At 44.3% G+C, this 14,267-nt stretch overlaps 1 protein-coding gene across 7 annotated transcripts in view; it reads right to left on the reverse strand.

Annotated features, from left to right (window-relative positions):
• Window positions 1-570: 570 nt before the first annotated feature.
• Window positions 571-14,267, reverse strand: part of LOC147029146 (uncharacterized) — an 83,978-nt gene continuing 70,281 nt past the window's right edge. For 6 of the 7 annotated variants that reach the window (XM_085876273.1, XM_085876272.1, XM_085876271.1 and 3 more), the window contains 2 exons: window positions 12,119-12,253; window positions 571-4,879 (listed from right to left, as the gene is read on the reverse strand). In XM_085876273.1, the coding sequence (XP_085732399.1) occupies window positions 3,489-4,879; window positions 12,119-12,253 (1,526 nt within the window). In that variant the 3' untranslated portion in view covers window positions 571-3,488. The remainder of the gene's footprint in view (window positions 4,880-12,118; window positions 12,254-14,267) is intronic. The other variant, XM_085876275.1, reaches the window with a different exon arrangement.

Raw genomic sequence — 14,267 nt, forward strand, 5'->3', positions numbered from 1 at the left:
TATATTTCTTTGCTGATGACTCCACCTTCTGACAGACCATCTGCCATCCCTCAGATTGGCAAGCAGCAGCCTTTTCACACTCTGCAGATCAGGATAAAATCATCAGGTGGTCCAACATGTGAAACATGTCTTTCAATCCTGACAAATCTCACACTCTCACAATGTCTCTCCAAAAGGAAACGACCATTTGAACCACCCCCCCCCCGACTTTCTCAACAATCTTCTGGAAGAAGTCCTTTCATTCAAGCATCTGGGAATCATCATTTGCAATGATCTTTCCTGCGAAATCCACGTTTAAAAACTGGCCTCCAAAGTCAGTCTGCGCATCCTCCGTCGTGCAAAGTACTTCTTTGGCACACTTGATATTCTGACCACATACAAAGCTTTCGGCCAAAGCCTAATGCAGTACAGCTCTCCCCTTTGAGCTGGTGCTCCCACCTCTCACCTTTTTCAGCTTCACACTGTGCAAACCAAGGCATTTAGGATCATTGGTATCTCCTGCGATGAGGCTGAGTCTTTGAGTCTGTCGTGGAAGTTTTGAAACACCTTGAAGCAGAAAAGACTTGAAAATCTCAGTTGAGGTTGTTTATTGAAGAATGAAACAGAAGGAACACACACGTGCGTTGAAACATAGCCTGTTGCGAAATCCAAGCACTCACTTCACATTAGATTACATCGTGAAAATATGTAATTTTCGCAAGACGTGGTTTTCTCCACAAGCAACGTTTCCAAGAAAACTAATTAATGAACGAAAGAAACAGAAGGTTTGAGTAAGTACAGATGGGTTTTTGCAAAGTTAAAATCACAAACACAGCATGAAGAATGGTTCCTGATCTGAGCCTCACTCGAAATAGCCTTGTCGAGGAAGTGAAGAGAATGTGACCCTTTGGCCAGGGCATGGTTGGTCTAACGCAGCAGAGATGAGGTCTGCAAAAGGATTTTAGTCAGAAAGAATGTGCACACCATGAACAAACCTCCCTCCTTGATTTTCTCAGTATATATTTATTAAATTTGAATACATTCGCAAAGGCTAATTAGCATTTTACCTCATTGAAAGTTCAATTAAAATATACTTTCGCACAGGTCTCTCTCTCTCCCTCGCCACAGAAATGTTGGTGGTCTTTCTGTCTTCTACCGTCTTCTCTCCGGTTTTGCCTCCTCTGTTCTGTCTGTGATATGTCCACCGCCCCCCCCACCCCCACCCTCCCTACCCATATTTGCGCATAGCGCTCAAGGTTCCCCAGTAATCCCTTTCTCGTAAAATTACCAAAATCACGAATCGCTGCTCACCTTCATTCTATCATTCCGGTGTTTTTTCCCGCCTTTAGAATAAGCTCCCGAGGTCTTCAAAACAACTGTTCACCACCACCTCTTATCTTCCCCCCATCCAAAACCACGATAATTATCTACCCCCGTTAATCCACCCCAAACCCACCTCTTTCAAATTCCCAGTTTTTCTCCAAAAGTTCCCTGTCGTGTAAGGTCCTGAAAGTCCCTGTGGTGTCCATCTTGTTTACCATGTTCCCCAACCCATCCTTCTTCCTTCCACAGATCTAATATCTGTTCCCCACTCTTTTGTCCTCTCATCTCTTGTTCCCATTCTTGTACATTCTGTGTGTTAGCACCTCGACAATGCACACAAAAAATAAAAAAAATCTAACGATTTTCAGTTGCATAATATTCAGACCCTTTGCCGAATTAACCCAAAATCACTTTTGGGGAAAATTAATTGTTTGAAAGGTTACAAAATAAGTGTAATCGGTTTAACCTGAATGTTATCACTGGTTTAAAAATGAAACTCCTCCACATATCCAGGGAGTCTATTGCAGTGCAACTTATTTGGTCACTTGTTCGCCCTTTGAGTACGGTGAAATCCATACTGAAGAAGGGGAGGACGTATCACACCACCCGGACTCTTCCAAATCCCATCGCTCATCCAAACTCGGCAGCCAGGCAAGCAGGAAACTGTTCTGGGATGTCCCTGTATATCCAACAATGACTTTGATAGATCAGCAAGGCTCCTTGTGTGAGATCGGGGTGAGTGTTCATCAATCAACAATATTGCATTCCCTTCACAAATATGTAATCGAGGGACAAGTGGCAAGAAAAAAGCCATCACTGAAAAAGACATCGAAAAGCTCGTCTGGAGTTTGCAAAAAATCATCTTCGTGATACTGTGCGCATGTGGAGAAAGGTTTGGTGGTGAGAGGAGACAAAAATTGAAACTTTTTGGTCGAGATTCAAAGCGTTACATCTGGCGTAAGCCAAACACGACACATCACCCAGTCAATACCATCCCCACTGTTCGTCACGGTGGTGGCAGCGCCATGTTAAAATAATAACACCATTCCTTTCGTGCCAGGAAGGCACATCGGGCTGCCAAGGCAGTTTAATTGGCAAGGAGTACAGTCTTGGACAGGTCACACACCATGACACAGGTTACCCCGAATGGTTATGACCTCAGTGTGCTGCTACTCATTTCACCAACCTTCGAAGGATGACAGGCTGAGTCAACCCCATCTTGCATTAAATCAACGGTCACAAGAGCTCAAACACAGGACCCGAAGGTCCCAAGTCAGCCACCTAAACCGCAAAGGCAACAACAGGTGAGAGCATCATGTTACGGAGCTTATTTTCATCAGTAGGGACTGCCAAGCTCATCAGGATAGAAGGAACAATGGACGGTGCAAAGTACAGGAGAATGCTGAATGAAAACCTGCTTGAGTCAGCCATGAATGTCCAACTCGTATGAGATTCACATTTTCGCAGGACAATGATCCGAAGCACAAAGCTCAAGCCACACTGAAAGCCAATCAACAGGATCCTCTCCTTGTCAAGGTCTGAGTGCACCAAGGCTCCGGGCCCCGTTTCATTCCTCATCTTCGTCAACAATCCTGACTATGTATAAAATTGAATTGTAGTCTTGACTTTGCTGATGATGCCACGTTCTTCAGTATGTTTCCTTCTTTCTGTTTCTAAATTGTTGATCTCCAGTTGTGTCGAGTTTATAATTGCACAGCGATATTGGAATATCGGAACTGCAAGTTGGTTTTTCGCTTTGGTTAAGTTCATTGGAGAGAGGGATGACTTTAGAATGTCTTATTCTGCGTCGGTATTCTTGGCTGTTTGTTTTACGCATTTTTGTGTTGTATCTGGGGGGCTTCTTCTATTCCAAGGTATTTGGAGGATACTTCATTTTCTCGTTCCAGTGTTGTTTTGCTTTCATCGATTGAGATGTTGTCTGTTCTTATTGTTTTTCCTTGTACAAATGCGCACTTGGCACAACTGTCAAGACCAAACTCCATTCGAATATCTTCTGTGTTCTGCTTCACTCATTTCAGTTGATCTGCAAATTTCTTATCATTCGGTGTGAAGAGTTTTAGATCATCCCTGTACATTAGGTGTGTCATCATTCTTGTTTCTTCAATTGTATTTCTGTCTGTTTCCTCATACGCTTTTTAAAATGGTAATTTTGAGAGAAACCTTCATCATATTTGGAGCATCCTTGAAGACGTTCCTGTATGGATTCTCATATGGCTCTTCAAATTGAATTTATGAGAGAAACCTTTATCACAAGTGGAGCATTTGTAAGGACGCTCTCCTGTATGGATCCTCATATGGCTGTTCAAGCCGCCTTTTTGAGAGAAACCTTTCTCACATATGGAACATTTGTAAGGACGCTCTCCTGTATGGATCCTCATATGGATATTCAACCTGCCTTTTTGGGAGAAACCTTTATCACAAGTGGAGCATTTGAAAGGACGCTCTCCTGTGTGGATCCTCACATGGTTATTAAAGTCACTTTTTTGAGAGAAACCTTTATCACATATGGAGCATTTGTGAGGATGTTCTCCTGTGTGGATACTCATATGCCCTTTCAAACTGATTTTATGAGAGAAACTTTTTTCACACATGGAGCATTTGTGAGGACGCTCTCCTGTATGGATCCTCATATGGCTAGTCAAACTGCCTTTATGAGAGAAACATTTATCACACATGGAGCATTTGTAAGGACGTTCTCCTGTGTGTATCCTCATATGCCCAATCAAAATGAATTTATGAGAGAAACCTTTTTCACATATGGAGCATTTGTGAAGATTCTCTCCTGTGTGGATCCTCATATGCGTTTTCAAACTGACTTCATGAAAGAAACATTTTTCACATTTGGAGCATTTGTAAGGACGCTCTCCTGAATGGATCATCCTATGGCTATACAAGCCGCCGATTTGAGAGAAACCTTTATCACATATGGAACATTTGTAAGGACGTTCTCCTGTATGGATCCTCATATGGATATTCAAATGGCCTTTTTGAGAGAAACAATTCTCACATATGGAGCATTTGTAAGGACGCTCTCCTGTGTGGATCTTCATATGGATATTCAAATTGCCTTTTTGAGAGAAACATTTATGACACGTGGAGCATTTGAAAGGATGCTCTCTTGTGTGGATTTTCAAATGTGTTTTTAAAAGGTATTTATAAAGAAAACCTTTACTGCAGACAGAACATTTGTGTGGGTGTTCTCCTGCATGGGTGGTCCGATGGCCATTCAAGTTCTCTTGAGAAATGAAATCCTTATCACAAATGTAGCATTTGAAAGGATGCTCTCGTTGGTTGTTGTCTCCATTTGCAGGTTTTTTGAGGTCACCTGTTGTTGCAAAATCCATCGTGCTCACATTATACTTGTGATGTGTTCTCCTTTCGAGAACAGGTGTGCGTTTCATTAATTTCATATTAAGTTTTGTGTTGCGAGGACCAGACATAGACTTGGATTTTAAGGGTGGTGAGTCTTGACCTCGCAAATGTTTCTTCAAAAAAGACTTCTTCCCTGCCAAGCTGCACCGGGAGGTAATTTGTCCATTTCGACCTCTTGATTGTTCTGCAAAAACAAAAAGAAGAACAAGTCATTGTGCAGTTTTTTTTGTCAAAATATTACACACCATTTGTAAAGATTCATAAACCACAGACACCCACTCCCCATGTGATGAGTGACCAAGTCTTTCAGGCTGGAACCATAAAATTCCAGTGTGAATCATCGTGAAAGTTCTTCTCCCTCACTTTTAATAATTTGAATTTTTTTTTGCCAATCACAAAGTGTGAAAAAGCCCGAGGGTGTGGATTTTCAATTTTCACAGTGACGTCACATCTGTTCGCCGCCTTCATCCAAATGACTGCTTCACACGGAGAAACAGTGCATCTCGAGCTCAGATTCTGATACCGATTCCACCATTATCAGGAACTCTGAAGGTTCTCAGAATATTGAAACTGATATGTAAGTTCGTGAAAAAACGATTGGAGACAAAATTATTGATGGAAACTCTTTCAGGGGAATTATGGAGCCGAATCGTTTCAAGTCTTGTGTGACAGTTTCAGAGCAATAATGCGGAAGTGAAGATGGAGCTGTTAAAAAATATCAAATCGTCGGTCACGTTCACAGCAGCTTGATCGGTTTTGCTTTACGTTCAATTGACGGTTGAGAAGGGAGGGATTTTGTGTTCAGTGATGAATCAGTTTATATAATTAAATCAAGCAGAAATTCCCGTGATCGCTCGACAGGACAGATAAAATGGGTGACATGCTTTGCTAAACTGTCGCCGGCGGACTCGTTGTCTTATATGTTCTGGGATTGTCCTGTTTTATACGTTCCCCAGATACAATTTGTGTCTGTGCCATGTCCATGAGATGTTGATGTCAATCTCTGGCCCCCATGGAGGGGGTCGCTGTACTTTGGCAGAGGGGTGGTGTTGTGTATTGTGGGGGGGGGGGTGGTAGTTGCTGGAGGATGGTGAAGGGGTGGGGGTACCCTGAAAGTTTTACCATCCTCCATCAAATCTTCTCGGAGGAGTAGATGGTATACTTTCTGTCCACCACATGTCGATGGTGGTTCATCTGATTTGTGGAAATGTGCTGACAATAGATAATTATTTGCAGGTGTTCTTGCATAACTGCCAGGAAATAGCAACGGATGTTTCATTCAACGCTCAAATTGTCTGTGCGCATGTGCCGGTAGGTGGGAAGAGATGGTGTTCGTTTTGAGCAACGACTATTTCTTTCATGTCATCATCTTCTCAATTGTGGCAGACAACCACAAGACCTCACCATCACTTTTGTTTCACAACAGTGCTCTGCAACATGCTTTGAACACAAAAGCAAACATTGTTAGCCCGATCCACACTCAGGTATTTCGGACAAACCTTGTACAATTTCGAGCATACTTAGGGTGTTTCAGGCGTTGGTGTGGCATGAAACCTTAGTTTGTATTACCACACACACCAAGGACAAATCGACTCGGAAAACTTGTTTTTTGTGGACAATGTCGAGTCTCGTGTGAAAGGTAACACACAGAATGTACAACAAAAGGTGAAGGAGACAAGAGGGGTGTGAGAGGGAAGGACAAAATGATTGGGAAAAGACAAGCGATCTCTGGGAGAGGGATGGGGTGGGGTTCACAGTGTAGACAAGATGGACATGACAGGGACTTTCAGGAACGAAAGCAGAGAATTTCAAATGAAGGTGAGCAGTAATTCTTAATATTGAGTTTTTTGAAAAAGGGAGTTGCTGGGGGACCTTGAGGAAAAATGGGGGGGGGGGGAGGAGGGCAGGGACATATCGCAGACAAAGCAGGAGGAGATGGTGGAAGCCAAAGACCCCCAACGTGCCTGCGGTGACAGTGAGAGACTGAAAGACTCAGCCTCATCTTTGGCGATACCAATGATCCAACGTGCCTTGGTTTCCACAGCATGAATGAAGGAAAGGTGAGAGGCAGGAGCACAACCCATAGGGGAGAGCAGTACTCCATCAGCCTGCAGATGAAAGCTTTGGATGTAGTCAGGAGCTCAGGTGTGCCAAGGAAGGACTTTGCACGATTGAGGATGCTCAGTCGGCCATTGGCTTTGGAGGCCAGTTTAGAAATGTGGCTTTCCCATGAAAGATCATGGCAGATAGTGAGACCCAGAAGCTTGAATGAAAGGAAGCTTCAAGAAGATTGTTGAGAAAGCAGATGGGAGAAGGGGGGTAGGGGTTGCAGATTGAACTTTTGGATCGACATTGTGAGAGTGTGAGATTTGTCAGGATTGAAAGACGTGTTCCACATGTTGGACCACCTGGTGATTTTATCCAGATCTGCAGATTGTGAAGAGGCTGCTGCTTGCCAATCTGATGGATGACAGATGATACGGCAGAGGGTGGAGTCATCACAAATCAGCAAAGAGATAAAGAGGGTTTTCCGGAGTCAGAGAGATCATTGATGAAAACTAGAAAAAGAACAGGGCCCAGAACGCTGCCTTCAGGAACTCCAGCCTGGACAGGAAGAGGTGATGAGAGAACTCCATTTCAGGCCACACGTTGGCTGTGACAGTCGATGAAGTCTTTCGAGCCATGAGTGGAGATGGCCGTGGATACCACAGGAAAAGAGTTTGGTGAGCAGTGCAGGGTGCCAGACCCCATCGAAAGCACGTGATATGTTGAGGGAGATGGCTCTGATTTCATTTCTGACATTGAGAATCTCCATCCATTGTTGGGAGAGCAGAAGCAGTGTATCCAGGGAAGAGTGATGTGGCCTGAATCGAAATTGATTATTGGAAATCAAGCCATTGGAGAAGAGGAAAGATTTAATATCTGAAGTGATGATGGATTTCAGAACCTTGTTGATGATTGGGAGAAGGCTGATCCGTCTGTCGTTGCAGGGATCTGTTTTTGCACCTTTTTTCTGCAGAGCGGTAATGATTGCTGATTTCCAAGCAGATGGCAGATGACCATGAATAAATAAGAGGGTGAACAGAACAGAGAGAGGGTGAGCAAGAGCAGCAGAGCAGGTTTTTACGAAACGTGGGCTGATGCAGTCTGGACAGGTTGCAGAATCTGAGTCGAGGTTTGACAGCAAGCTCTCCACCTTGTCAGGAGAAGAGGACACAGTCCAGGGACAGCTGTGTGCAACTGGCTCAGGGTGGGTTACAGGAAGCGATTCAATTTGCAGCAGATTCAAATTGACAGCCAGTGTCATTGCTTAACACCAACGATAAAATCATGTAAAAAGTGCTCACAATGCATCTGAATAAAAAATAAATTGTAAATGTTGTGAATGTAAATTTTGTAGTTGTAAATTGTAAATGCCAATTGTAAATTAGCAAACGTAAATGGAAATTCCTGAGAGATCAGTTTCACATTCCTGAGAGATCAGTTTATGATCCTATATTTTTGGTGAGACTGAATTGGTGAAACTGCATCTCCTCGTTTTGGGTTGCCATTCCTAAATCAGGAAAAAAAAAAATCATTTCACAGTGTGTGTCCATTCCTTCTCATATGGAACTCATACCAAAACAGGATTTGCAGAAAATTTAATTTTTCTTGCAAAAAAGTACAAAAAATAAACAAATAAAAAAATAAATAAATGCATCGTGCCTGTGAAAAGTAAATAATAGCCTGTGTCATCCCTTCCCCTTTCAGAGATGCATCCATCAGGGCTTTCCACTCAGGCATCTTGTGCACACTTTTTCAGTGAACTCTCATTGGCTCTTCTCCACCCCTCCTTATCTGGGTTGTCTTTTTCAAGTAATTCTAAAATTATTCCTCTTCACCTTTTGCCGATGACCTGTGTGTTGTGAAAGATGTTTTTATGTTGTCTTGTCTTGTCTTGCTAATTTTGAATTTGCCTCATCTGCAAGAGTAAATCAGAACAGGACAACTCTTTGGCAGGGACCACTCCTTGGCTTTTTTTCACAATATCTTGGCTATTCGTTGTTCACCTTAGCGTCTTGGTTTTCTTGGCGTTTCGGTTTTATACTATCATCGCATTTCCGAAACCTAGTGAATTCTTGGCTTTTTCATTGGCTCACCTTGGCATCTATGAAAATGCGGAGTGGTCACACTGCTCTTGGGCAGTTCAAGAATAATTTAATCGAATTGCTGAAACAAAAATCTCTGAATGCAAATTTGGATCTTCACCAAAATGTCACAGTCACACACCCAACTTGTCGAACAAGTTTTTTCTGAATCAATGCACAACTTGATGAGGTGTCATGCTGTGTCTCGTTTTTGCTCCATCTCTCAATGCTGAAGAAGGGTTTTCAGCCACAGTCTCATAAAACGAGCGAATTTGAGTCTGTATGATTGATGTCTCATAAATGAAGAAGATAGAAGCACATCTGGTGCAAGGCCGAGGCTTCAGATTTTGGGACACTCACGAGACTGTACTGTCAAAATGAAACGTCCCAGAAGATAAAGCAAATGGATTCACATTTGCACATGTGGCATCTTAAAATAATGCTTCTTGCTTCAAAACATCATATCTTAAAGTCTCTGATCAATTATCTATGTTACAAAGCAGGAGTGTCTGTCTGTCTGTCTATCCCTGAACTACTCCCTCAGTTTTAGGGATAGCCACACCAAACCTTCTGTGGAACATTATGGGGTCCCAGCCAGTGTGCTCACATGGGTGGGAGCTTTTATAAATACCTCAATACAATGACGATTTTGAGTTTTGATCTGTACGAAGATTCTCTCAATCCGGATACAACGTCAGAATGGCGTTTGCCTTCGCAACACAGTATTTTGTGAAATTAATGGAGTCGTATTATGGTGCTGTTTGATTGAAAATATAGAGAGCTTGAGTTTAAAGCAGAATGAGAAATATGTGAGTAATTTCACCCGTGACATTCCTGGATTCGGCATTTGTAGTCTTTTTTTAATTCCAAGTTGTTCATAAACCGGTTGTCCCTGACGTGCAAACCAAGTTCAAGGTCCAACCCTCCCAAGAATAGCACGGATACCTCACCAGTTTCAAATAAAATAATTCCATCCCGTCATTTTTGACTGGCTTTGATGATAGTTTTTGAAAAGACCAAAATAAGGTAGCTGGCCATTAAAACTTGGCCAACTGTGCTGAAGTATCTGGGACACAGGTCGTGGGTACAGCACATCATCATGGAATTAAACTGGGAAAGTGCAAAAAACAATATTGTTGTGGTTACCAGATTCGCAAACCACCATTCAGGTCCCTTAGGTGAGGTATCTCGGTAAGTGCATGTGTAGTTAGGCCCAAACCCGTTGTCTAGTGGGAATACATGTCATTTATACGTGCTGCGACTCTTCAGGATAGCCGTTTTTCTTTTACTATCTTTATTTTGGACCAACCGCCATGATCACAACCACAACAACAACCACCAACCACAACGCCGCTTCACCACAACCGCCACGACCTTCCCGTCACACCTCGCCACCGTAGCATCGCCACCGTTCTTGCCCCGCTGTGGGTACCGTGTTGGACTCATGCAGAACGCGCGTCGAACAGCGTGTACAAAATCACGGATTTTGTGCTTCAAAAACGGATCAAAAACGACACACGCCCACTTTTTGCCGTCCAATCGGTGAGCGAGGGGCGATTTGGCCCCGCCTCCAGAACGATCGATATATGCAAATTTGTGGATCAAAAAGCCTTCACGCCCACTTTTTCTCGGGCCAATGGGGAGCGAGGTGAAAGGTCAAAGGGAGGGGGTCAAAGGCGAAGTTACGGGGGGATAAAAGGACGGTGTTCGTCAGTCAGAGAGAGTCGCAAAGGAGAACGAGAAGGAGTCGAGAACGAGAAGGAGTCGGAACGGAGGGGACGAGTGTGGAAGACTGGAGCCCGAAGCCTGCAGTGGCTGGAGAAGCTGAAGAGAGTCGGACGAGGGGGTGCTCGCGTCGGTGCCAGGAGCTGCACGCCCGAGGGAGGCCGGCAGCGCGACCTGGCCGAGGTGGAGACGCACACCAGGGATAATAAAGATCCTCTATACCCCGAGCATCAGCAACCCCCTCCTGTTTCCCCCCGCGCTGAGATAGTGCGACCAAGGGGGCCCCGTTCCCACCCCCTGCCAGGCACTGTCCACGAGGCCCGCGGGTTGCGGGGCCATCGCCGCTCCGCGTCTCATCACCAGACGGGTAGGCCCGACCCGGTCTCGGCCTCAGCCCTGCCTCATTCTTGAGGGTATTTCTTTTCCTTGGTTTTGGGTATGTGTTGTCGGCGCCGTCTGTGAAGTAGAATTGTATAAGTGTTGCCGTGTGCTCGGTAGTCGGTATTAGCTCTGCACTGTGTTTTCACTTTTATGTTTGCTTTTTGTGGAAATGGAATTGTGTTTTCTTTTTTTTGTGTGCATTTGGTGGAATTGTATTTGTGTGCTTTCCGTTCGTCGCGAATAAATGTGCTTTATTGTTGAACTGTTCTCCCGCTCGCTCGTCTTTTCCTCCATTGAATCCCCATCTTGCTTCACGTAAAGGGTTGGTAGTGGGCTGAATACGCCCGATAATTAATCGAACCGTCGAGGTCGACGATAACACCGCTCGGTTATTCTGATAGTACGGAACGGGTCGCTTAAGTGGCCCGTGTCCGAAGTCGACCTGCGGCGAGGTGCGATCGCCCGGTCTACCCTCCGCGTGGGTACTTAGGTAGTTCGAATTTGGCGAGCAACCCTATCCCACGCGGGGGCTGATTGGCTCGATCGCGGTGAGACCGAAAGGTCCACCCGTGACTGGTTCCCGGCGTTAGTCCGAGAGGGTCACGACTGGATTGTCCGTCCGGTGGGCGACGTGCCGCGATTCGAGTTACGTGGCCGTCGCACGCCGGCAGGCGCGAAGACCGCAACAATATAAATGTGAAAATGTTGAAGTGTGCTGAACTGGAGCTCTAAAAACACAATTCCCTTCAATGCGACCAAGCAATTTTGTTCTCGTGTTTCTTGTTGTCCTTCAGCAAGGAATCATGATGGCATGTTGTATTAAAAAACAAAGAAAAGAAAAGAAGGGAGATCTGAACTTTTTTCATTTTTGCAAAAAGTGCGGATGAAATATATATTTAAGGGAATGAGAAAATAGGGAGAAGGGTTGAGGGAATGGGGGGGAGGAAAGAGAATTTGGGGTAATAGGATGAAAGAAGGAAGAAGAGGATGTATGACGAATCTGGACTGCAATGCAAACAAAACTTTACAACATTGAGGAGCAAATGTTCCAGCTGGAGTCAAAATATAATTATTTTCCCCACAAACTTTGAGCAACTTTCCTGCCATTTTGCAAGATGTGCCTTACACAGAACATGAAACAAAAGACATATTTCAACATCACACAGCACTTTCTGTTATGTTATACAAACTTGTTACAAGAAGAGAAGCACTGCTGGATTCTCGCATTGATGAATCGTTTGACTCTTTAATCGGGACAGATGAGTTCAAAAGGTTTTGAGGAATGTCCATTTGGAAAGTTGTTCCCTCTTCCAGATCACCTTCACCTGCACACAAGCCAACATTAACCCAACCACTGAGAGGGTAGATGTTCAGAAACTGCAGTTGCTGAAGTTTAGTTTTGAACTCCACAGGGTGTTCAAGATCCACCAGCAACCCCTTTCTGGTGGAACTTTCTTCCCTTTCCTGGGAAAGCCATATTTCAAACCTCGCCTCCAAAGCCAGTCACCGACTGGGAATCCTCCGTCGTGCAAGGTCCTTCCTCGGCCCACCTGAGCTCCTGACCACTTACAAAGCTTTTGTCCACAGCCTGATGGAGTACTGCTCTCCCCTCTGGGCTGGTGCTCCTGCCTCCCACCTTTCTCAGCTTCATGCTGAAGAAATGAAGGCATTTCGGATCATTGGCATCTCCCGCAATGAGGCTGAGTCTTTGGGCCTCTCACTCATTCACCGCAGGTTGGTCGGTGGTCTTTGTCTTCTACCGACTCCTCTCCAGCCTCGCCCCCCTGCTCTCTCTGCGATTTGTCCCCACAATTCCGCAGGACGCTCAAGGTCCGCCAACAACTCCCTTCTGGTAAAACTACCAAAATCACGAATCACTGCTCACCTTCACTCTTTCATTCCTCTTTTCCCCACCTTTGGAATAAACTCCCTCACTCTATTCATTCCCATTCTTCCCTCCAGGCCTTCAAAACAGCTGTTCACCACCACCTCTTATCATCCCACATCCAAATCCTCGATCTTTTCTACCCCCGATAATCCACCCAAGATACCTCCTTCAAATTCCCTGCTTTCCTTCTATTCCTGAAAGTCCCTGTAATGTCCATCTTCTATTCCCCATGTTCCCCGTCCCATCCCTCTCCCTTCCACAGATCTCCAAATGTCTCTGTTCCCAACATTTTGTCCTTCCCACTCCCTTCCCTCATGTCTCATGCCCCCCTTGATGTGCGTTGTGCGTTAGCTCTCACACGAGCCTCGACAAGGAATAGAAAAAAACAAAAATAATACTTCCAAAATCACGAATCACTGCTCACCTTTATTCTTTCATTCCTCTTTTCCCCACCTTTGGAATAAACTCCCACACACTTCAATCCCACTTTTCCCTCCAGGTCTTCAAAACAGCTGTTCACGATCATCTCTCATCTTCCCTCATCAATAACCACGATCTTTTCTACCCCCATTAATCCACATCCTTCAAATTCACTGCTCTCCTTCCATCCTGTTTTCCCCATGTTCCCCACCCCATCCCACTCCCTTCCACAGATTTTCTCATGTGTCTCTTCCCCACTGTTTTCTGCTTCCCTCTCCCATCCCTCCTGTCTCCTTGTTACACTGACTGTGTGTTTGCTCTCGTGTAAGCTTTGCCATTGTATTGATTTTTAAATAAAATTAAATAAAATAAAACTCAGACCTTGATTTAGATTTCAATAAAAAAATTCAGATTTAAATAAAAAAAAATTCAGATTTAAATGGATTCTTCTTTTTAGAACAAAGACAGAGTTGTTAAAAAAAATCCATGTTTCATGAGTTTTATCATGTTTTGGGGTCTTGTCAACCTTGTGACGACTTTTGTTTCCTCGAGACAGTTAAGTTCGCTATCTTTTCGGTGCACCAGCATGAGCCGAGATGACAACGAATAACGTGTATTGCGGACGGCCCGTGCAGGGGCTGATCCGAGGATCTCATCAAACCGTCTGATCGGTTGTAGCGAAATGCGGCGTCTACAAAAGACAGATTTAATCAACATGAGCTGATGAATCAGTCTTACTGGGAATTCCTCATTCATGGAACAATGCCTTAAGTCCCAATCCTCATCAAGGACGGAGCTCAGCGGTTTTGATTAACAAGAAGAAGGGCAATCAGAGATTGCAGACCCTCGCCAGGACTTGTTTTCTGTTGATTTGTTTCGTGAATTTTGTGTTCTGTTCATGGACTGGTGTGTAACATCATTAATAACAGATACAACGAGAAAGACCAGTTCAGAGATGCCAACTTTTGGAAATCAGAATTAGGGAGGATTTATAACCGACACCAAATAATGTGCGCGAAGCGCACATCTCG

This window comes from Eptatretus burgeri, chromosome 4 (genome assembly GCF_056783735.1).
Source record: "Eptatretus burgeri isolate ZD-2024b chromosome 4, Ebu_testis_v1, whole genome shotgun sequence".
NCBI lineage: Eukaryota > Metazoa > Chordata > Myxini > Myxiniformes > Myxinidae > Eptatretus > Eptatretus burgeri.